The 24,092-nt window shown below is 44.4% G+C and overlaps 1 protein-coding gene across 1 annotated transcript in view; it reads left to right on the top strand.

Annotated features, from left to right (window-relative positions):
- LOC120297852 (zinc finger protein 850-like) overlaps positions 1-23,484 on the top strand; it is a 55,612-nt gene extending 32,128 nt beyond the window's left edge. The window contains exons 5-7 of the mRNA XM_039320958.1: positions 4,393-6,202; positions 20,324-22,335; positions 23,025-23,484. Of these exons, the coding sequence (XP_039176892.1) occupies positions 4,393-6,202; positions 20,324-21,704 (3,191 nt within the window). The 3' untranslated portion in view covers positions 21,705-22,335; positions 23,025-23,484. The remainder of the gene's footprint in view (positions 1-4,392; positions 6,203-20,323; positions 22,336-23,024) is intronic.
- The last annotated feature ends 608 nt before the right edge of the window (positions 23,485-24,092 follow it).

Below are 24,092 nucleotides of genomic sequence, written 5' to 3'. Positions count from 1 at the left end.
ATTGTCCAGGCTGTCTCTGCCCTGCTGAACCCGCCAAAAGTCCCATTCTGCAAACAGTGTTGCACCAGTTGAGTAGTCCTCGACTTACGACCGGTTGAGTAGTCCTCGACTTACGACTGGTTGGGGGTCCTGGCATTAAAAAGGTTGAGAACCACTGGTCTATTCTATTGGCTTTCGAAAGCCAATAGAATAAGAGGGAGTAGCAGAGCTAAGGAAAAGGGGAAAAAAATGGCGGACTGCATTGTTTGGGACCCCCATGAAATGGTCGTTCGACCCCAAATGGGGTCCCGACCCACAAGTTGAGAACCACTGGTCTAAAAGTCTCTCCAAGTTGGTTATGTTCTTCCTTCAACGGGCATGTTTTGTGCACTTGTGAATGCTTCCAAAGTGAATCTAAATCTAATCTAAAACCAGGTAGTACGTTGTGTGAGAAAAGGAGCGTTTCCTCTCATGGAAAACTCACCTTTGGGGGTATTGGAAATCTAGAAGGAGACTTTTTGGGACTTCTGCTAAGGAACATATCCTTTGACTTTCAGGGCTCAGTAACCTTTGAGGAGGTGGCTGTGTATTTTACAGAGGAAGAGTGGGCACTGCTGGATCCCAGCCAGAGAGCCTTACACGGAGAAGTCATGCTGGAGAATGCTAGGAATGTGGCCGCTCTGGGTAAGGATCTGTTTTGCTCTGGATTCAGCTAATTGTGGAAAGTCTCTTGTTGTCGTAAGTGCTCAGAGAGCACCAGGACCCCTCATTTCAACCCTGAGCTACAAATATTCTCCTCCATTGGAAGCATCTTCAAGTAAGGAGAAGGACATTCTAGGACAGGGCTTTTCAACCAGTGGTACGGGTACCACCTGTGGTACATTGGCACCTGGCAGGTAATACGTGACCATCCTAGAAAAGTGGTAGCGGGAGAGGGGAATGAGCCGAACCAGAGGCAGCACTGCACAAGCCTTGAGCGAGAGATGGCTGGAGCTGCAGAGCTGTCAGGGCTCAGTGGAAGCGCCAGGATCAGCGCCAGGCTCCAGCTGAAGCTTGGCGCTGATCCTGGTGCTTCTGCTAAGCCCTGAAGAAGCACCAATCAGCTGGAAAGCAGCACTGATCCTAGTGCTTCTGCTGAGCCCAGAAGCGCCGATCAGCTGGAATGTTGCAGCATCTCCAGGGTCTTGTGATTTACATTCAGATGCTTGGCAACTGATTCATATTTATGACGGTCACAGTGTCCCAGGGTCATGTGAAGTGACCAAAACCTGCTGCAACCACCCAGCAGACGGGGGGGAATAAAAACCAAACACCTCCCCACCCCACCCCCGCTGCCAATCCTCAACAGAAATGCTCATAACAATGAAAACCTCGGACAGGAGGAAGAGCGCTGCCGGGCGGGCAGGCAGGTGTCTTGCTCCGTTGTGCCTTGGGGGGCACTTTTTTCAATGCCACTGTAACTTCAACGAGTCACTAAGCGACTCTTTGTAAGTCGAGGACTACCTGTACTTTATCACTTTTTTCCTTTGGGGGGGGGGTCGTCAAGTTTTTGACACTTGCTAGGCGACTGGTGGTACTCGGATGTTGCCATATCCTAAAAGTGGTACAATGGGTGAAAAGGTTGAAAAGCCCTGTTCTAGGACATTTCTAAGACCAAAATAAACATATGGAGAAGTTGATACTGTAGATGCTGCATAGGATCTCTTTTCATCTAAGTGTTTAAGGATATTCTTTAAGTGAAGATGTCTGGTTTGATTCGAGGGCAGATAATCTAAACAGCTTCAGGGCAGGGAGAAACTGCCCTGAATATCTCTGACATCTGTTCCTTACAAGCACCCAATTCCTAGGTTGCTTAAAATCTGGCATGTTTAGCCAAAGGGCCCTGGTTTGACTCTGAGTAAATCATTTGTAAACTCCATGTAAAGCTGAGAACAGGTTACATTGTTTTCCCTCAGTGCTTTAGCCCAAGGTAGGTCTGGAGCAGGGGTCTTCAAACTTGGCCCTTTTATGACTAGTGGACTTCAACTCCCAGAATTCCTCAGCCAGGAACACTGGCTAAGGAATTCTGGGAGTTGAAGTCCACAAGTCATAAAAGGGCCATTTTTGAAGACCCCTCGTCTGGAGGCTACTGTTAAAGAAAATGCTATCTGGAATCCTGAATTAAGGTTCACTTAATTCAGTTAGTACATTAAAAAGTCATGCAGCCATTGCCCAAGCAAAGCAAATTCATATGTTAAACATTTTTCAATTGATATCATACACATCTGCAGTTTAGCTTCTCAGAATTCTTACTGTGTTTGATCGGTATATATTCTTTGTTTCAGTTCCTTTCTTTGGACATATCACTATCGTTCTTCTACCAATCTTGAAAATTCTTCTGCCCTAATGCTCTCCTTTCAGTTTCATTCTCCCAAATTTCATTTGTTCTTAATTAAATTCCCACTGCTGAAGCTAACTGCTGCCATTTATAATTGGCTGAAATTCTACAAAGGGCCAAGAACAGCCTAGTAAAGTAATTTTGCCAAAAGGCAGAGGAATTAAAGTTGTACCGATGGTCCAAAAATAGATAGACTAATAACTTTATTGTCACTTTGAATGTATGCTAATTGGCGTACATTAAAATTAAATTTCGTCGCATACAGCTCTCAAAGGATCATCACCTCAGATATACACTACATAAATATGACAAAAATAAATAAATACAGACTTATGCATATGCCCACATATATGACACAGAGAAACAACACAGTCTAGTTTGGGGTATGTATACATGTGCACGGTGAGAAAAACGAATCTTGCAAGTTTATCAGATGGATGCCATGGGGAACAAAGCTATTACAGAATCGTGTAGTCCTGCTAGAAAGGATTAATCAATTTGAAGCGAGCGGAAATCGCCCCAATATATTTTGTTTCCAAATCACATTTCTGATTCTAATTTTAGATTGTTACATTGATCATAAATGAAAAAAGAATCACTAACCACAAGGAGGGACACTATGAAGGCAATAGGTGAATATATCAAAGCAAATGAGAAGGATTTAATGCATGAAATTCTCAAATGAATTGAAAGCTAAAATATAAAGAATATAGGTAAACGAATAGAAAAGGGAAAAAAGGATTAATATTTTAAAGATTGAGAAGATATCAACCCCGCTTCCATTTTTAAAGCAATAATATGAATTAGACAATAGGAACTCAAAACAGCATAACTGTCTTACCATAACCAACATATTGAACTGGATCCAGAGACAAAAGGATAAGCAATGCAGCTCACACAACAGTGGTGTCATATGTGCCACTTTAGGGACCCGAGAACTGTGCACGTATCTGTATTCTCCACCAGCTGTATCTTCTGAATAACCTTCAAAGGTAGCCGAATGTAGTACGCATTGCAATAATCCAACCAAGAGATGTCTAGTGCATGAGTGATTGTGTGCAGGGCTTCATAATCCATAGTAAACATGCGACTAGAACACAACAAGAAGTTGCGTGAAGGCCCTCCTAGTCACAACTGCCATCTGTTCTTTGAGCAGAAGTTGTGAGGCCAGGAGAACTCCCAGGGTACACGCCAGGTCTGTCTGCGGGAGTGCAAATCTATCCAGAAGTAAAGACAATAAATAACTGGATCCTGAGATCCCTAGCACCTATAAGCCCCTCCATCTTGCCAGGGATCTACTGAAGCCTGTTGTCCCTCATCCAGACTCTTAATGGTTTTCTTATTTTTTTTTTTTTCATTTTGTTCTCAATTCCCCCTTGCTGTTGATGATTCAGTCTTTCGCACCAAAGAGCAGAGAATTTTTCCACAAGGATAATGAACAAAAATTCCTCATGAAATTAAAAGTGGGGAAGAGTCCAAAAGGACATAATGTCTCGGCCAGAACTGTCAGTAAAATGAAAGTCTGGTTTCTTTTAGGCATTATGAAACCAGCGGAATCTTGGATAAGCAGAAATAGAAGTCATTCTTGTTTAGCTGACTGGTTGCTTAGTGACCATTTGAGGTTATAATGGACCTCCAAAGAGCTAATTGTGACCTGTTTTTGAAGTTCCAATGGCCGCCCACACCCAAGACACAGTCACTTGATTGTATGTACAGCCATTTGCAGCATCCCACAGTCACATGACTATAACATATTGTATTTTTTGCTGGTTTCAGAGGTTTACTTCTGATTCTTGGTCATAAATGCCCGTAGGAGCAAACAGATTTGCTTAACGATTATTTAAACAAAAGCTGCAAAACACATCGTAATATCAGGCACATTCACACAGTGATCCGCTTAATGACCACTCCAAGCTATGATATTAATTCCAGGCTCAATTACAGTCATAAGTCAAGGATTACCTGTGAGAGGTGCACTATTTTTCTGTCATGTACTTAAATGATTTAACTTCTATTTTTCATTTTCTTCAAATCAGCTTACGGGCTGGAGCATGAGAACTACAAGGAGCAAATGATCAAGTCTGAAGAAGAGACACTGGTTAATCCAGAACCACCACAAGGGATTAAGAAAAGCCGTAAAGTGAGTGGAGGGAAGGAATCTCCCGGATACAATGAAGTCCTTTATCTCCCAATCCAGGAAGTTCACCCTCAAGAAGAAGAGGGGAAATATCTCATATGTGGCACAGGAGACAGATATTTCACTAAATATTCTGCAACCGAGACTGAAGAGAAACAATATGAATATCAAGAGAATGGACAAAGTATCAGTTCTGTCTCCTGCCTGGCTTTACATTGCCCATCGTACGCCCAAGAGACATCCTGTGCATTTATAAATTGTGGGGAAGATTTCAGTTTCAGCAGGCATATAATTTCCCATCCAGAGGAGAAACCATCTGAGCGTCGAATGGATTTCAGTAAGAAACAGCTACTTATTTTACGTCAAAAAAATCCCCCAAAGGAGAAACCCTATAAATGCCTTCGGTGTGGAAAGACGTTCGCGCAGAGAGGTAACCTTACCATACACGAAAGGATCCACACGGGGGAGAAACCCTATAAATGTCTGGAGTGTGGGAAGACTTTCGCTGAGAGAACTAACCTTGTCACCCATAAAAGGATCCATACCGGGGAGAAGCCATATATATGCCTGCTGTGTGGAAGACGATTCAATCAGAGCGGTCACCTTACGAGACATCACCGAACCCACACGGGGGAGAAACCGTATACGTGCTTGCAGTGTGGGAAGAAGTTCAGTGGGCGTTCCACTCTTGTGAAGCACGAAAGAAGCCACGCAGAAGAAAAACCGTATCTATGTACGGAGTGTGGAAAGAGCTTCCATGACCTCGGTGTCCTGGATTACCACAAAAAGATCCACACGGGAGAGAAGCCGTTTCAATGCGCGGAGTGTGGAAAGAGCTTCAGGCGAAACAGTCACCTCGTGAAACATAGAAGAATTCACACAGGGGAGAAACCGTACCAGTGTTCGGAGTGTGGGAAAAACTTCCATCTGAAAAGCAGCCTTTTGCAACATAAAACCATCCACACGGGGGAAAGGCCCTACCGGTGCTCCGAATGTGGGAAAGGCTTCAGTCAGAACAGCACTCTTTTCCAACACAAAGCCATTCACACGGGCGAGAAACCTTATAAGTGCTTGGAGTGTGGGAAAAGCTTCAGTCAGAACTATAAACTCTTGCAACATACCAGGATTCACACGGGGGAGAAACCATACAAGTGCAAGGAATGTGGGAAGAGTTTCAGCTGTAGCAGTGATTTCAGTTGCCATAAAAAGATTCACACGGGGGAGAAACCCTATAAATGTTCGGAGTGCGGAAAGGGTTTTCATAAAAGAAGTTGTCTTACATCTCACAAAAGGAAGCACACCGGAGAGAAGCCTTATCAATGCACAGAGTGCGGGAAGAGATTTTCTTATAACTTTGTCCTCCGATATCACCAACAAACCCACACTGGGGAGAAGCCATATAAATGCTTGAAGTGTGGAAAGGCGTTCAGTAGATGTTCAAATCTTAAAATCCATATACGAATACACACGGGGGAAAAACCATATACCTGCCCGGAGTGTGGAAAGAGCTTCCGTAAGGACAGCGACTTTATTCGTCATAAAAGGATCCACACGGGAGAAAAACCCTACAAATGTTTGGACTGCGGGAAGGGCTTCACTCAGAACGCGAACCTTATCAAACACAAAAGGATTCACACGGGAGAGAAGCCGTACAAATGCGCGGCGTGTGAAAAAAGCTTCAGCCAGAAAAACCACCTTTCTCAACACGAGCAGACCCACAAAAAAGAAAAATCATAACTTGAGTGCTTTATCTTAAAAGGTTTTCTTCTCAAAGAAAGGGACTTTTGCGGGAAAACAGTAGAAATATGTAATCTGTGGAATAATGTTCAGTTGGAAGAGTACCTAATCAGGCCTAAAGGATGGAAGAATCATACAAATGCTAGAATAGAACTTGCAAAGAAAAATGTGTTAAATCAGGGGTCTGCAACTTTGGCAACTTAAAGACTTGTGGACTTCAACTCCCAGAGTTCCCCAGCCAGCACATACTGGCTGGGGAATTCTGGGAGTTGAAGTCCACAAGTCTTAAAAGTTGCCCAGGTTAGAGGCCTCTGGATTAAATGGAATATTTGAAAGAGATTGAAAGGGCCCCAGATAGGAATGCTGTCAAAATAACATGGAATCGCATTGATGGTCTCGGGAATGTTCAGACTGAATGATCTAAAGTTGGTAAGGGATATGCAGAAAAGGGGCTAATGAAAGAAAATGATCTATTGGAATATTGCTCTGTGAATTTGGCCCAAAGTAGGAAAAATCAGAAATGCTTTTTAGCCTATAATTCCGTGGTGGTGAGCCTATGGCATGCGTGCCACAGGTGGCACGCAGAGCCCTTTCTATGGGCATGTACGCCATCGCCCCAGTCCTAGGCCTTCAGCTGGGTTTTATAAAACCTTTTTGCTTTAGGCCTCCACCGCCGTGTGCAAAAAAAAAAAAAAGGTTCAATCAATCAATCTATTTCAACTTCTGGCGGGAAAAAAGAGATCTTGCAAAGTTGGGATTGATTGATTGAACTTTTTAGTCTTACACCAGTGTGGCAAACCTATGGCACGGGTGCCAGAGGCGGCACTCAGAGCCGTCTCTGTGGGCACGCGCACCGTCGCCCCAGTCCTAAGCCTTCAGCTGGGTTTTATGAAACCTTTTTGCTTTAGGCCTCTGCCGCCGTGTACAAAAAAAAAAGGTTCAATCAATCAGTCAATTTCAAGTTCTCGTGGGGAAAAAAAAGATCTTGCAAAGTTGGAATTGATTGATTGAACTTTTTAGTCCCACCCAGTCTGCTGTTACCACGTAGCCATGTCCACCCAACGGACCACACCCACCCAATGGGCCACACCCACCCGGCACCCGACGATGCATAAGTGGGTTTTGGGTTGCAGTTTGGGCACTTGGTCTCTAAAAGGTTCGCCATCACTGTCCTACACAGTCTGCCATTACCACCGAAGCCATGCCCACCCAACGGGCCACACCCACTCAATGGGCCACGCCCACCAAATGTGCCACATCCACCCAGCACCCGATGATACATAAGTGGGTTTTGGGTTGCAGTTTGGGCACTCGGTCTCTAAAAGGTTCGCCATTACTGCTATAGTTGTATCGAGCAGTTCCTGGTTTGCAGGATCCTTGGCGCTCTCTGAGCTTTCTTGCAGATGTTTCATTGCCAAACTGCCCTGATCATGCTACCTAATTTGGTAATGAAACGTCTGCAAGAGAATAACCAAGTTCAGAGAGCACTAAGGACCCCCTCATTTCAACCCTGAGCTACTATTACTTCTATTACTTCCTGATGCTGATTTCTTTTGCCCCTGAATTTTTGATATGTAACTCCTCAAGACCTGGATGTTTTGTTTCGTTTATTTCTCCATTACAATTGTATCTTCAAACAAAAAAAAAAAAAGGAAAATAATGTTCATACAAATAAAGGTATTAAAAATATGACAGTGAAAAAGAGGAACAAATCTCAATATAAATGGTGAAATACAGACAGATAATAGAAGCCTTCAATTACCAGCAGATTCTGGATCAGAAAAGCCAATATAGTTCTAGGCTGCATTAACAGAAGGATAGAATCAAGATCACGTGAAGGGTTAATACCACTTTATAACACCTTGGTAAAGCCACACTTGGAATACTGCAATCAGTTTTGGTCACCACGATATAAAAAAGATGTTGAGACTCTAGAACAGTGTTTCTCAACCTTGACAATTTTAAGGCATGTGGACTTCAACTCCCAGAATTCCACAGCCAGCATTGCTGGCTGTGGAATTCTGGGGAGTTGCAGTCCACATGCCTTAAAATTGTCAAAGTTGAGAAACACTGCTCTAGAAAGAGTACAGAGAAGAGCAACAAAGATGAGCAGGGGACTGGAGGTTAAAGCATATAAGGAACGGTTGCTGGAATTGGGTATGTCTAGTTTAATGAAGAGAAGGACGAAGGGGGACATGATAGAAGTCTTCCAATATCTCAGGGGCTGCCACAAAGAACAGGGAGTCAAGCTATTCTCCAAAGCGCCTGAAGCCAAGATAAGAAGCAACGGGTGGAAACTAATCAAGGGGAGAAGCAACCTAGCACTAAGGAGAAATTTCCTGACAGCTAGAACAATTAACCGGTGGAACAACCTGCCTCCAGAAGTTGTGGATGCTCTAACACTGCAAGTTTTTAAGAAGAGACTGGACAACCATTTGTCCGAAATGGTATAGGGTTTCCTGCCTGAGCAGGGGGTTGTACTTGATGACCTCCAAGGTCCCTTCCAACTACATTATTATTAAATGTCTAATACATTCTACACATTATTAATACGTTACAGCAACACTATAGAAATGTCATGTCCAATTTCTAGTTAAGATGTCTCTGTTAAAATATTGTGGATTAGTACAGTGTGCAAGTCACAGAAAAAGCTTATTTATGGGGCTGTGGCATCATATTACCCTGACTGCTCTGAGAGCTTTAGGGAAGGTGGGGGGTTGATACCCTGCAGGTAGCCCTGAGGTACAGTGGGGGGGCAGAAGAGGCTCCGAGCATCCCCATCAGACTGAGGTTTTAAAGCCAGCCTTTGATTCTTTGATGGCCAAACAGTACTTTTTTGTGGCTTCTACTGGTCCTCCCTCCAAGATGCTAAATTAACCTTGATATAATCACTGTTGCTTTGTGCAGAAGAGAGCTGAGTGCAAGAGAATAACCCTGTCCCATGTCTATGGAGATTCCCAGTCATCCAGGTGATGGTTGTTCCAAAGGTGCTTTTTCACGAGGGGTCAAAGAGGCCATCTATGTCAAAACTAAAAAAGCCCTCTCTCAACAGAGGGGGAGGGATACGACATCATCTATCTCCAATCTACAATACGGTTCTTTCAGCAGTTCCAAGAAGGCTCCACGCCCATTTGCACCACCACTTGAGGACACAGAGAAATTTCCAAGTGGACTCAATGACTCTTTTAAAAAGAATGCAAATGACCAGTTGTCTTCAAGGAGTATGAATAATAATAATAGTAATTATTATTATTATTATTATTATGGATCATCGCACAGTCAGCTAGATGTTCAGACTGGATTTGGCATTTTGTCTACCTATCGAGTCCTTACCCAGGACCTGGGATAGGCAGATGTGGATGTTTGATGGTATTACAGGTATCGTTTCAGGATGGAAGCAGTTCCTAGTAAGGCCGCCTTTTGCAGTTGACTAGGAGCGAATTTGTCAATGCCCATGGTGTTCAAGTGGCGCTCCAGTTGTTTTGGGATTGCACCCAAGGAGCCTATTACTATTGGTACTACCCTTGCTTGCTTTTGCCACAGTCTTTCTATTTCTATTTGTAGGTCTTTGTATTTTGTTATCTTCTCCAGTTCTTTCTCGTCTCCAGGCACTACCACGTCCCACTATCCAGACTTTTTTGTCTTTCTTATCGACAATTATTAAGTCTGGGGTGTTATGTTGCAGGTGCTTGTCTGTTTGAATTCTAAATTATTATTATTATTAATAATAATAATAATAATAATAATAATAATGATGTTAGAAGGGTCATCTAGTCCAACCCCCTGCTCAGGTAGGAAACCCTATACCATTTCGGACAAATGGCTGTCCAGTCTCTTCTTAAAAACTTCCAGTGTTGGAGCATTCACCGCTTCTGGAGGTAGGTTGTTCCACTGGTTAATTGTTCTAACTGTCAGGAAGTTTCTCCTTAGTTCTAAGTTGCTTCTCTCCTGGATCAGTTTCCACCCGTTGCTTCTTGTCCTGCCTTCAGGCACTTTGGAGAATAGCTTGACCCCCTCTTCTTTGTGGCAGTCCCTGAGTCCTTCTTAAGAGAGGTGAAACATCTTCAGATAAAAACCAGAAAGTTCCGTTGTCTCTTGAAAAAGCACCTTTGGGGCTGCAGTGACTAAAATGAGTAATCCAGTGGTTAAGCAAATCTGGCTTTCCCCTTTGACTTTGCTTGCCAGGTCATAAAAGGGGATCGTATAACCCCCGGGGAACACTGTAACTGTCCATAAGTATGATCCAGTTGTCAAGCATCTGAACGTAAATCCCATGACCCTGAGGATGCGGCAACGGTAGTTAAGTGTGAAAAAGGGTCATTTTTTCCATGCTGATGTAACTTCGAACGGTCACTAAATGGACTGTTGTAAGGCGAGGACTACCAGGGGTAGGCCACCTTGGCTCTTTTATGCCTTGCGGACTTCAACTCCCAGAATTCCTGAGCCAGCCATGGGAGTTGAAGTCCACGAAGCATAAAAGAGCCAAGGTGGCCTACCCCTGGCCTATACCAGGGGTAGGCAACCTCGGCTCTTTTATGACTCATGGACTTCAACTCCCAGCTATGCTGACTCAGGAATTCTGGGAGTTGAAGTCCATGAGTCATAAAAGAGCCCAGATTGCCTATACCAGGGGTAGGTAACGTTGGCTCTTTTATTACTCGTGGACTTCAACTTCCAGCTATGCTGACTCAGGAATTCTGGGAGTTGAAGTCCATGAGTCATAAAAGAGCCCAGGTTGCCTATACCAGGGGACAGGGAGAGCTTTCCAAGCTGAGCCATGCTGGCTCAGGAATTCTGGGAATTGAAGTCCACCAGTCATAAAGCGGCCTAGGCCTAGGCCAGAGGTAGGCAACCTTGGCTCTTTCATGACTCATGGACTTCAACTCCCAGAATTCCTGAGCCAGCCATGCTGAGGGGAAAGGGAGAGGTTTCCAAGCTGAGCCAGGCTGGCTCAGGAATTCTGGGAGTTGAAGTCCATGAGTCATAAAAGAGCCAACGTTGCCTACCCCTGGTATACCAAGGAGGGTGGCCGGTGCGGGGGGGGGGAGAGGGATCGAGAGCTCGACAATAGCGCCCATCTCACTCCCGGGGATTCCCCCCGCAAACCTGCCCGGTCTTCAACCCTCCAGCGCTCCTACTATAGCAGCTTCCACCCCCCAACCCCCCCCCACACACTTCGGAATGTAACGGAGCATGCGCGAGGGATTTTTGCCAGCACTTGCTTCCCGCAAGACAAAAGGCGCAGAGGGATGGAAACCTTTTAAAGCGGGGTCCGGGGGGGGGGTGTTCGCCGGAGGCGAGCCTCTCTAGGAAGAGGCGCACGCTTGCCTCGTCGGAGGCGGAAGGGGCTTTGCGCTGCGGCGTGCGTGGGGAGGGGGCGCGGCGTGCGGGGAGGGGGTTGCCGCTCCGCTTTCCCTGCCTGCCCAGCTGGTGCGTTTCCCTTTCCCGGGAAGGAGGAGGAGGAGAGCGAGAGCTTGGGCCGCTGGGGCTGCCGGACGTCGGCGGGACCCTAGCCGGTCTTCTGCAGCCCCTGCAGCAGCCGCTTTGCCCCGGGTGGCTGAAGCCCGAGCCGAGCGGCCAAGTTGGACTGGCGGACCGGGGGATCCTGGAGCGGCTCCTGGCCGCGCAGTCCACGGAGATGGCGGGCTGGCTGCGGGAGTGCCGGGCGGAGAGCGGCGCCCAGGCGGGTGCTCCGGCCGAGGGCTGCTCCCTGCTCAGCCCGGCCCGGGAGGAGCGGAGGCGGCGGCAGGTGAAGAGGGGGGGAGGATCCCCTCCTGGGAGGAAGGATCCCAAGGGGATCTGGTTTCCTTTAACTGCCTTGTCCTTCCATGAGGATCTCATCCTGGGAGGAAGGATCCCAAGGGGATCTGGTTTCCTTTAACTGCCTTGTCCTTCTGGGAGGATCCCCTCCTGTGAGGAAGGATCCCCTGGGGATCTGGTTTCCTTTAACTGTATGGTCCTTCTGGGAGGATCCCCTCCTGGGAGGAAGGATCCTAAGGGGATCTGGTTTCCCTTAACTGCCTTGTCCTGGGAGGATCTCCTCCTAGGAGGAAGGATCCCAAGGGGATCTGGTTTCCTTTAATTGCCTTGTCCTTCTGGGAGGATCCCCTCCTGGGAGGAAGGATCCCAAGGGGATCTGGTTTCCTTTAACTGCCTTGTCCTTTGGGGAGGATCTCCTCCTGGGAGGAAGCATCCGAAGGGGATCTGGTTTCCTTTAACTGCCTTGTCCTGGGAGGATCCCCTCCTGGGAGGAAGGATCCCCTGGGGATTTGGTTTCCTTTAACTGCATGGTCCTTCTGGGAGGATCTCCTGGGAGGAAGGATCCCAAGGGGATCTGGTTTCCTTTCATTGCCTTCTCCTGGCAGGATCCCCTCCTGGGAGGAAAGGTCACTTTGCCTCACCTTGCTCAAGTGCATCAATAGAGGACAGACCTTGGTTTTCCCTCCCTTTCGCTCCCAGACCTCTGGTTCCCCACCCAGGTTATTCCATAGGATGGAGAAGGGAATCCTGAGGGAATTTGCATCTCCAACTATGGTTATGACACAGTCCAGCTTTGGAGACACAAATGCAGGTCGTGACAGTAGAAGAGACTCTGGTTTCCTTCCACTTTTGGTCCTAGAGTGATGTTTCCCCATCCAAATTATTCCACAGGGAGAAGTGGAATCCCAAGGGAATTTGCATCTCCCAACTAGGGATATAACACAGGCCAATTTTGGAGACACAAGATGATCCCCTTGTTCCCATGTTCAATTGTTTTAACTTTTGTTCTTCTTTGACCCTGGTTATATTTTAAGTTGCAGGGCCAGCTGATGAAGATGGCCATGATACCTTCTGAAAGCAGAAAAGCTCTCTCTGGTCTCTCTGTGGAGCAGCTGTTGGGCTTCTCAGAGGAGGATCCAACTCTGGTCTTGTTGACAGGTAAGTGACAGGTTACTTCTGAGGCCATGAACCTGAAGTCATTTCATTCTTGTGTTTCTTCTACACAAAAGCCTGGCTTTAATTTTATAGTGCTTCCCTATAGGTGGCTCACCCAGGTTACAGATCTTCCAAATAAGGAGCTGTGGCGGCACAGTAGTTAGGATGCAGTATTGAAGACTCACTCTGTCTGCTGCCAGGAGTTCAATCCTGACTGGCTCAAGGTTGACTTAGCCTGCTACCTTTCCGAGGTCGGTAAAATGAGGACCCCGATTGTTGGGGGCAACAGGCTGACTCTTTAAATCGCTCAGAGAATGCTGTAAAGCACTATGAAGCGTTATATAATAATAATAATAATAATAATAATAATAATAATAATAACAACAACAACAACAATAATTCTGGCTGCTCAAGACCAAGCCTTAAGGACAAATGACAACAACAACAACAACAATAATTCTGGCTGCTCAAGACCAAGCCTTAAGGACAAATGCATATAAAATCAAAATTGAAAAGACAGCAACAGACATTAAGTGCCGCCTATGCAAAGAAGCTGAAGAAACAGTGGACCACCTGGCAAGCTGTTGCAAGAAGATTGCACAGACTGACTACAAGCAGCGGCATGACAAAGTAGCAACAATGGTGCATTGGAAGATCTGCAAAAAATATCATTTGCCTGTAAGCAAAAACTGGTGGGATCATAAAATAGAGAAAGTCATAGAAAATGATAAAATTAAACTGCTCTGGGACTTCAGAATTCAAACAGACAAGCACCTGCAACATAACACCCCAGACTTAACAATTGTCGATAAGAAAGACAAAAAAGTCTGGATAGTGGACGTGGCAGTGCCTGGAGATAGCAGAATAGAAGAGAAAGAACTGGAGAAGATAACAAAATACAAAGACCTACAAATAGAAATAGAAAGACTGTGGCAAAAGCAAGCAAGGGTAGTACCAATAGTCATAGGCTCCTTGGGTGCAATCCCAAAACAACTGGAGCACCACTTGAACACCATTGGCATTGACAAATTCGCTATTAGTCAATTGCAAAAGGCGGCCTTATTAGGAACTGCTTCCATCCTGCGACGATATCTGTAATACCATCAAACATCCACATCTGCCTATCCCAGGTCCTGGGTAAGGACTCGATAGGTAGACAAAATGCCAAATCCAGTCTGAACATCTGGCTGACTGTGCGATGATCCATAATAATAATAATAAAAAAGTTGGAAGGGACCTTGGAGGTCATCTAGTCCAACCCCCTGCTCAATCCTTATTAAGTCCTTATGCTGTTGCTATTACTTATCCATCTCCTTTTATCTTGATCACAGGGACCCCAAGGTTGTTGATGGAAACCACTGAAACATCTCCTTTGTGTGGTGGAACTGCAACAGCTCAGGTTGGGAGCCTCATTTAGGGCAGGAAAATTGGGGGGGGGGATTTGTGCCATGAGAGTCCACACATAGGTTATTAAGGAGGTCAAGTGTTGAGATTAAAATTTAGCTTGATTCCTAACTTCCAAGATGTCCCAAAGATGCATTTTCATGAGGCAACTGTTCTTCCTTTTTTCTCTTTGAAGACGTTTTGCTTCTCATCCAAGAAGCTTCTTCAGATCTCACTGGATGGTGGGGACTGGAAGGATTTTAGGCTCCACACCCATTTCCAAAACTCACTCAACAAATTTCTCACTTAGCAACATAAATGTTGGGCTCAGTTGTTGTCGTAAGTCGAGGACTTCCTGTAAATCCTTTGTATCTGAGGTATATGCAAAACAAGGAATTATCTAGCCCCCCCCCAAAAAATGAAAGCACTGGAGTCATTTTTAATTTGTTAAGTTCCATTAAAACATTAATAGGCCGACTGACACCCCATTAAACAAATCAGAGCAGTTACATTAGGGCACATGTCGAAGCAGGTCCAGTTAAAAGTTTTATATATGTGAGGTATGGATTTTTTTATATCAAAATGGCAGTTTGTGGGGGGGGGGAAATGAAAGTTTTGACACAAAAGGAGATGCGACAGACTGGTTTATCTGAGATGAATTGTGGAAAGAAGAAATTCTAACCAGACAGGTAGCTGGTCAGAGAGACAGCTATTAAACCTGGCAGTACACTGTGTCAGAAAAGGAGCATTTTTCTCCCTTGTGAAACTCACTTTTAGGATAATGTAATTTGGGAGAGAGGCTTCTGGCACTTCTGCTGAGGAACATTTTCTATGATTTTCAGGGTTCAGTGTCCTTTGAGGAGGTGGCTGTGTATTTCACAGAGGAAGAATGGAGGCTGCTAGATCCCAGCCAGAGAGCTTTATATGTGGATGTCATGCTGGAGAATTCTAGGAATGTGGCCATTCTTGGTAAGGACCCATTTTGCTCTGGGTTTAGCTAATTGTGGGAAGTCTTTTTATCATCCAAACGCTGACAAAGCACGTTCAAGATTGAGGAAGAAATTCTGTTTTTTTATTTTGTTTTTTAACATTGTTGTTGTTAATTGCGAAGTCGTGTCCGACCCATCGCGACCCCATGGACAATGTTCCTCCAGGTCTTCCTGTCCTCTATCATCTTCTGGAGTCCATTTAAGTTCACACCTACTGCTTCAGTGACTCCATCCAGCCATCTCATTCTCTGTCCCCTTCTTCTATTGCCCTCAATCTTTCCCAGCATTAGGCCCTTCTCCAGTGAGTCCTTCCTTCTCATTAGGTGGCCAAAGTATTTGAGTTTCAACTTCAGGATCTGGCCTTCTAAAGAGCAGTCGGGGTTGATCTCTTCTAGGACTGACCGGTTTGAACGCCTTGCAGTCCAAGGGACTCGCAGGAGTCTTCTCCAGCACCATAGTTCAAAGGCCTCAATTCTTTGGCGCTCAGCCTTTCTTATGGTCCAACTTTCACAGCCATACATTGCAACTGGGAAAACCATGGCCTTTACTATACGCACTTTTGTTGGCAGGGTGATGTCTCTGTTTTTTAACATAATTCCAAATAAATGGAAAATTTGGTAGATGCTTCCATTGGTAGATGCTTCACAGGATTCTTTCTCAACTGAGCTTTTATTCTCATCTTAAAGTTTACTTATTTATCAGAGGATCATCATGTTGGAAAGGATTCGCCTTTGCACAGTTCAGGGGACACCAGCCTAAGAAACAAATGTCACACAGGCTAAAACTGGTTTTATAGTATACCTCTAGAAGCCAAAGTAGGTTCTTCTCCCTCTCTTGAAAGGGAATAATGGACTGTCAATGCAGACCAGACTAGGAAGTCAAAGTCATGCATGACAATACTACTTTTATTTGCAATAGTGGCGAATATCTGTAGGTTGGCTGTAGGATGAGGGTGAAGGTTCGTTCTCCGAGCATGTGGGTTGGTTTCTGAACGTTTCGTTACCAGGCTAGGTAACATCATCATCATCATCATCATAAAGTTGGAAGGGATCTTGGAGGTCATCTAGTCTTCAGCAGAGTTTAGGGCATCTCAGGAGATGCTGCAGTTACCAGCTGGGATTGCTTACCAGAAGTAGAGTAGAGTAGTAGAGTAGAATAGAGTAGAGTAGAGTAGAGTAGAGTAGAGTAGAGTAGAGTAGAGTAGAGTAGAGAATTGGAAGGGACCTGCTCATGCAGGAAACCCTATACCATTTTGGACAAATGGCTGTCCAGTCTCTTCTTGAAAACTTCCAGTGTTGGCGCATTCACCGCTTCTGGAGGCAGGTTGTTCCACTGGTTAATTGTTCTAACTGTCAGGAAGTTTCTCCTTAGTTCTCGGTTGCTTCTCTCTTTGGTTAGTTTCCATCCGTTGCTTCTTGTCCTGCCTTCAGGCGCTTTGGAGAATAGCTTGACTCCCTCTTCTTTGGGGCAGCCCCTGGGAACAACTGCCATCATTCTTACTCAATGCTGAGTAAAAAGGGTTGTGAGATTATCTGCTGAGAAATAATATTAATAATAGTAATGATAATAATAATAATAAAGTTGGAAGGGACCTTGGAGGTCATCTAGTCCAACACTCTGCTCAGACAGGAAACCCTACACCATTTCGGACAAATGGCTGTCCAGTCTCTTCTTAAAAACTTCCAGTGATGGACCATTCACCGCTTCTGGAGGCAGGTTGTTCCACTGGTTAATTGTTCTAACTGTCAGGAAGTTTCTCCTTAGTTCTAGGTTCCTCAAGGTCATTCCTTCTGCACGTTACAAGTTCTTATCCTTGCCGGAAATAACTCAATTTCAGTTTGTATTTCAAACATTGTATTTTCAGAAAGTTCTTGACGGGCCAACTTCGCTGTGGGACAGATAGGGCGGGGACTTATCAGATGTCCTTTTCCCTGTTACCTGAAATGTCCTCATGAATTTCAGCCAGTGTGTGACTATACAGTGTAGGATATTTCTGAAGATGCATTTGCTTGGATAAATGTCAAGGGATGAGACGAAGAGGCTACACCCACAGAAGGCACATTAGGATTTATAGATGGCATTTAACACCGGCGAGATTGGCCAAAATGCAATATGCGAGTGATAGTGGGTGCTCCTCGATACACCCACATTACACCTATCCTCCGTGAGCTGCACTGGTTGCCTATTGGTCTCCGGGTCCAATTCAAGGTGTTGGTTATTACCTTTAAAGCCCTATATGGCTCAGGGCCAGGCTATTTGCGCGACCGCCTACTACCTCATAGTTCCCTTCATCCGGTTAGATCCCACAGGCTGGGCCTCCTTCAGGTCCCGTCGGCCAAGCAGTGCCATTTGGTGGCCAAGCAGTGCCATTTGGCGGGGCCACGGGGGAGGGCTTTCTCTGTGATGGCGCCCACATCTTGGAACCAGCTCCCCCCGGAGATTAGGACCGCTCCCACCCTGTTGGTTTTCCGTAAGCTGCTTAAGACCTGGCTTTTCCGGCAGGCCTGGGGTTTATAAAACCTGACCCCTGGATGACTGTCTTTGCATTGTTTGTTTTGTTATGTTTTATATTGTTTTATTGTTAGCCGCCCAGAGTCCTACGGGAGTGGGGCGGTTTATAAATTTTAAAAATAAAATAAATAAATAAATAAATAAATAAAAACATGGACCCGAAGTGCTGGAAATGTAAAATCAGAGAAGGAACATTTTATCATATGTGGTGGCTGTGCCCTAAAGCAAAAAACTATTGGGAACGAATAAGAGATTGGATACAGGAGATAACGGAGGTACAAATGGACTTCAAACCGGAATTATTTCTTTGGGGCATAATAAATTTAAAGATTGAAAAACAACTCCAACACATCACTATACACATATTGACTGAGCGCGGATAGCATATGCTCAATGTTGGAAGAGTGAAAATGCACCCACAAATGACAGGATTATGTATAAAATCTTGGAATGTGCAGAAATGAATAAACTTACACTAGAATTAAAAGACAAGGAGGCGACAGAATTTTATGAAATTTGGAATAAATGTTATAATTGGCTAGAACAGAGAAAGAAAAAGATATAATTAATGATGTAAATAAAATGTAAATAAGATGTAAAGAATGGTTAAAATGTACAGCACTGTTCTGTTAAAAGAAAAGATTTATGTTTATGTATTTTAAACATATTGGTGTATGGTGTATGTATTTTAAACATATTGGTGTATGGTGTATGGTGAAAAATAAAAAAATAAAAAGGGCACTTTAGACTCAGCTCAGGAGTTCATGGCCACCGTGACAGCCAAGGGTCCATCCTGCTTATCCAATGCATAATATTTGTCACTTGCTTGACCTGTTGTTTTTTTTTTCTGGCTGTGCAGTGGCAAAGTGATCTGATTGGAGGGGAGATTTCCGTTTCTCCACTGTCATGGTCAAATCACCCTTTGCCACTCCGCCCTGGCTGACCCCGAGGCCTTCCAAGAGAGAGAGAATAGCCCATGTAATTTGAAGAATGTATGGTCTGACCTTCTTGGGAGGTAAATTTTAGAAGGCCTCAGAAGCCTTCTGAACAACCCGTATTATTTGAAGAACGATATAAAAGCCCTTGGGAAGAAGGGCTGTTGCCTCACTAGGGCCAGGCCAGCCATGCCTCGTCATCATCAGGAGGAAGACAGTGAACATCAGCCGGGGGCAACAGGGCCAGCAAGGATAGAGTGGCAAGGCCAGAAGGATGAGGGCAGGGGCAGTGTGTTAAGTAAGGTGAGCAGAGTGTAGGCCAGCAAAGTGGTGGAACAAGAGGAGTTTGAATAGAATTCTTTATTGGCCAAGTGGGATTGGACACACAAGGAATTTGTCTCCGGGGCATAAGTTGTAAGTGTAAATACAAATGAGTGATAAATCATGATCATGAATCGTGAAGTGGCAAAATGGTGGCTGGCCAGGTGTAGAGATAAGCAGGGGAGGGGAGTTGAAGCACCCCTGTAGTTGTGAGTGACGAGGGTCCACATTTTGTTTACATGATCACAGGAGCATTGAAACAGGTATCATTTTGGAGGCTGGGGATAACTACCATTTGTTCATTGCCGTTGTAACTTTGACGGCTGAACAAATGGTCTTATATTTAAGAGAACCACACAAAGAGGAGCCTAGCAAAGTCTTGGATATGCGGAAATCACAGGTGCACCATTTTCTAGGATGAAAGTAATGATTAACTTTTCTTTTTTTCTTTTCTTTTTTTCAAATTAGCTTATGGGCAGGAGCAGCAGAATAACAAGAAGCCTAGCATAGTGGTTTTCCAAATGATAAAGTCTGAAGAAGACACACTTGGAAATCGAGGACCATCACAAAGGAGTACAAAAAGTTGCCGAATGAATGAAGGAAACAAAATGTCTCCTGCGGGTCACAATGAAACCCGTGACCTCCCAATCCAGCAAATTCCCCAACGAGAAGCAGGAAAGTATCTCAGATGTGCCAAAAGAGACCGAGAGAAATCTGATTTCAGTAAACATTGTACAGTGCAGAATAAAGAGGAGGAACATGAATATGAAGAGGACAGACAAAGTTTCGATCGTATCTCTTCTCTTGCTCAACGTAACCCATCATATATCAAAGAGACGCCATACATATTTATAAATTGTGGGGAAAATTTCAGCTTGAACAGTCCTCTTATTTCCCATAAAAATAAGAAACCATATGAGTGTGCAAAGGAATTTAACCGGAAACAACTGCTTCTTTTACCCCCCAAAAATCCCTCAAGAGAGAAGCCTTATAAATGCCTGCAGTGTGAAAAGACGTTTACCCAGAAAGGTAAACTTAGCATACATGAAAGGATCCACACAGGGGAGAAAACCTATGAATGTCTGGAGTGTGGAAAGATTTTCACCGAGAGGCGTAAGCTTATCATACATGAAAGGATCCACACAGGGGAGAAACCGTATGTATGCCTGGTGTGTGGAAGAAAATTCAATCAAAGCGGTCAACTGACAAGACATCAGCGAACTCACACGGGGGAGAAACCGTATAGCTGCCTGCAGTGTGGAAAGAAATTTAGTGGAAGTTCCAACCTGATGATACACGTCAGAAGACACACGGAGGAGAAGCCGTATATATGTTTGGAGTGTGGAAAAAGCTTCCGTGACAACAGTGTCCTTGTCTGCCATAAAAGAATCCACACAGGAGAAAAACCATACCGATGCCTGGAGTGTGGAAAGAGCTTCAGTCAAAACAGTAGCCTTTTGCGACACAAAAGAATCCACACAGGGGAGAAGCCGTATCAATGCCCCGAGTGTGGAAAGAGCTTCCGTCAGAAAAGCAGCCTTTTGCAACATAGAAGAATGCACACAGGAGAAAAACCGTACACCTGCCTGGAATGTGGAAAGAGCTTCAACCAGAGCAGTCATTTTATGTGCCATAAAAGGATTCACACGGGAGAAAAACCATACAAATGCATGGAATGCGGAAAAGATTTCCGCCAGAACAGTAGCCTTTTGCAACATAAAAGAATTCACACGGGAGAGAATCCGTACCAATGCACTGAGTGTGGGAAAGGGTTTGGTAAGAACTATAAGCTTTTGCAACATCAAAGGATTCACACGGGGGAGAAACCGTACACGTGCAAGGAATGTGGGAAGAGTTTCAGTTGCAGCAGCTACTTTATTTGCCATAAAAGGATCCACACAGGGGAGAAACCATATAAATGTCCGGAGTGCGGAAAAGGTTTTAATAAAAGCAGCCATCTTACATCTCACAAAAGAAAACACACAGGAGAGAAGCCATACCAATGCACGGAGTGCGGAAAAAGATTTTCTTATAATTTTGTCCTCCGATATCATCAACGAACTCATACAGGGGAAAAACCATATGCATGCCTGATTTGTGGAAAGAGGTTCAGTGGGCGTTCAAACCTTAGAGTCCACGTAAGAATCCACACGGGGGAGAAACCACATAAATGTGCAGACTGTGGAAAGAGCTTCCGTAAGGACAGTAATTTCATTTGCCATAAAAGGATCCACACGGGAGAAAAACCCTACAAATGCCAGGAATGCGGAAAGGGCTTTACTCAGAACGCGAACCTTATCAAACACAAAAGAATTCACACGGGAGAGAAACCGTACAAATGCGCAGACTGTGGGAAAAGCTTCAACCAGACAAACCACCTTTCTCAACATGAACTAATCCATAAAAGAAGGAAATCATAATCTGAGAGCTTAATCCCAAATCGTGTTAGATTTTTTTTTTGTCTCCAAAATGAACAATAGAAATTGTGTATTATGTTGTGAAATATTGTTCAGTTAGAAGAGTAGCCTTATCAGACCGAAAGGAATCCATGGGGGAGAACCTATAGAAATACCTGAAGCGTGAAAAGGGGGCCTTGCTCCTATTTCCACTAAGAGGTTTTATTTTGTGAGGAACACTGGAATTATAGAGATGTTTTCAGTATTTTGTGAGGAACGCTGGAATTATAGAGATGCTTTCAGTACCCGCTCTGGCTTCTGTTTTTAAGAGAAATTGTAGGAGCAAACTCGCATAAAGATAAATACGTGAATTCAAGTAAGCTACATGGAGTTTAAATGTGCAGCGTGTAGAAAAAGCTGATTCATTTAGGAGAAACTTTTAACAAAATATACCATCGTAGATTGCAAAGTGGTTCCCCTCAGCAGAGAAAACTGGAAATGAACACGGAAAAAGTAGGGAGGGCTGAGACTTCTTCAAGATGGAAGCCTCCTTGTCATTACTTGAAAATGAATTGGAATCATTGCTATTCCCCCCCCCCCGATTTCTTTCCGATTAATAAAGAAGGTGGCTGCCTCAGGGTCCGTCATTTCTGAGGTAAGTGCACCTGTGGGTAAATGGCAATGGGAAAAATAGATGTCCTTCTTAGGATCACTCCACTATAAATCCAGTTTCTGCCATCCCTCTGGGCAATGCTAGGGTCTTCCAGTTCTCTGTAGAATTCCGTTGGTGGGGTATTCTCAGCCATCTTAGTGAATCAGAATAGAGCTAGAAGGGAGCTTGGAGGTCAAGCAGGAGACCCTACCAGTGTTTCCCAAACTTGACAATTTTAAGGCATGTGGACTTCAACTCCCAGAATTCCACAGCCAGCATTGCTGACTGTGGAATCATGGGAATTGAAGTCCACATGCCTTAAAATTGTCAAGGTTGAGAAACACTGTACTAGACAGTTATGCATGACACCAAACTTCCCCTTCCTGTTCTCCCCACTGAATGGATAGATTGACTTTCTCTATGTGTTGCCTGGGCCAGCTGATGCCTTTTGATCAGTGTGGAGTGAATTATGTTGCTGATCTGTTCACCCAAAAGCAAAGCCACAATATAAGCAGAATTTGAATTTATGCACATAAAAGAGGGAGGATTGACTGTGCCATTGTGGATATCAGTTTGACCCCGTGCAGATGCCCTTGACTGATAATACTGGAGCCGAATTTGAATTCGTCCATTATGTTCTCTGCAGTATTACTGGACCAGCTTGATATTTTTAATTGTTTCTTTTCTTCCAGCCTGCACCAGTGATAGTCCAGGTGATCCAAATTCTGCTGGCCCAACTTAGCCTTCTGAAAATCTGCTTGGGTTGGTAACTGCTGCTACCTGTTGAGGCTTAAATGTATATTCACAAAAAAATGTTCTATAAGAAAAAGAAAATGTGGCGAATGGAACACCTGAAAAGAGGAAAAAAGAAGCCTCCAAGAAGAATGCTGTCATAGAGCATGGAGTTGCGGTGAGGGTATTGGGAATGTTCAAGGAAATGTGAAAAGAATGAAACTGGAAAACGTGAAACCACAAAGTGGAGCACCCTGAACTAAATGAAGTGAATTGTACCAGGAAGGGCCAGCTGAACTTCAGTGGTTTTGAGAAACTCTATTCAAAGCAGGACCATCGAAAGCAATGCGGCGTCCATTCAGAGAGGATCCTCTGACTTTGTGTCCATAACTCATTAAACAAAGGTTTTTTCTGCCATCACTTCTCGTCCAGTCAAAGCAATGCTATCAACGTTTCACATGGGTGGCTGTTTCCCAATTGTTCTTTGATGTTCTTCAGTTTGGCTTTCAGGGCTTCTGCGCTCCCCAATTTCATTTTTTAATGGATGTTTTCTGAGGTTTTCGCGGGTGTTTGTATGTAGGTCTTTGGTTGTTCGGGTTTTCTGCTGCGTAAAATTGGAAGTGTCTTGGCGACGTTTTGATGAAGTCCCATTCGTCATCTTCAGGCTGGTGTTTTCAGCTTCATGCTTCAAGGAGCAAATTGCTCCTCAAAGCACGAAGCTGAAAACACCAGTCTGAAGATGATGAATGGGACTTCGTCGAAACGTTGCCAAGACACTTCCAATTTTACGCGGGAGAAAACCCGAACAACCAAAGACCTACATACAAACACCCACGAAAACCTTAGAAAATATATATATATATATATCTTGCCAAAAGATATATCTGGCCAGCACACAACAATAAATAAAACAACCAATGTAAAACAGATTACAAAAATCTGAAAAACTCACAGCAGTAACTATCATAAAAACAAAAATATTAACCATAGGCGGAGGATGGATAAAAATGGCCGCCCACTGCAATGGA

Source organism: Crotalus tigris, unplaced genomic scaffold (genome assembly GCF_016545835.1).
Source record: "Crotalus tigris isolate CLP2741 ecotype Arizona unplaced genomic scaffold, ASM1654583v1 scf7180000023714.847513, whole genome shotgun sequence".
Classification (NCBI taxonomy): Eukaryota; Metazoa; Chordata; class Lepidosauria; order Squamata; family Viperidae; genus Crotalus; species Crotalus tigris.
The sequence above is the reverse complement of the archived record's forward strand: the minus strand, read 5'-3'. Positions and strand labels throughout refer to the sequence as shown.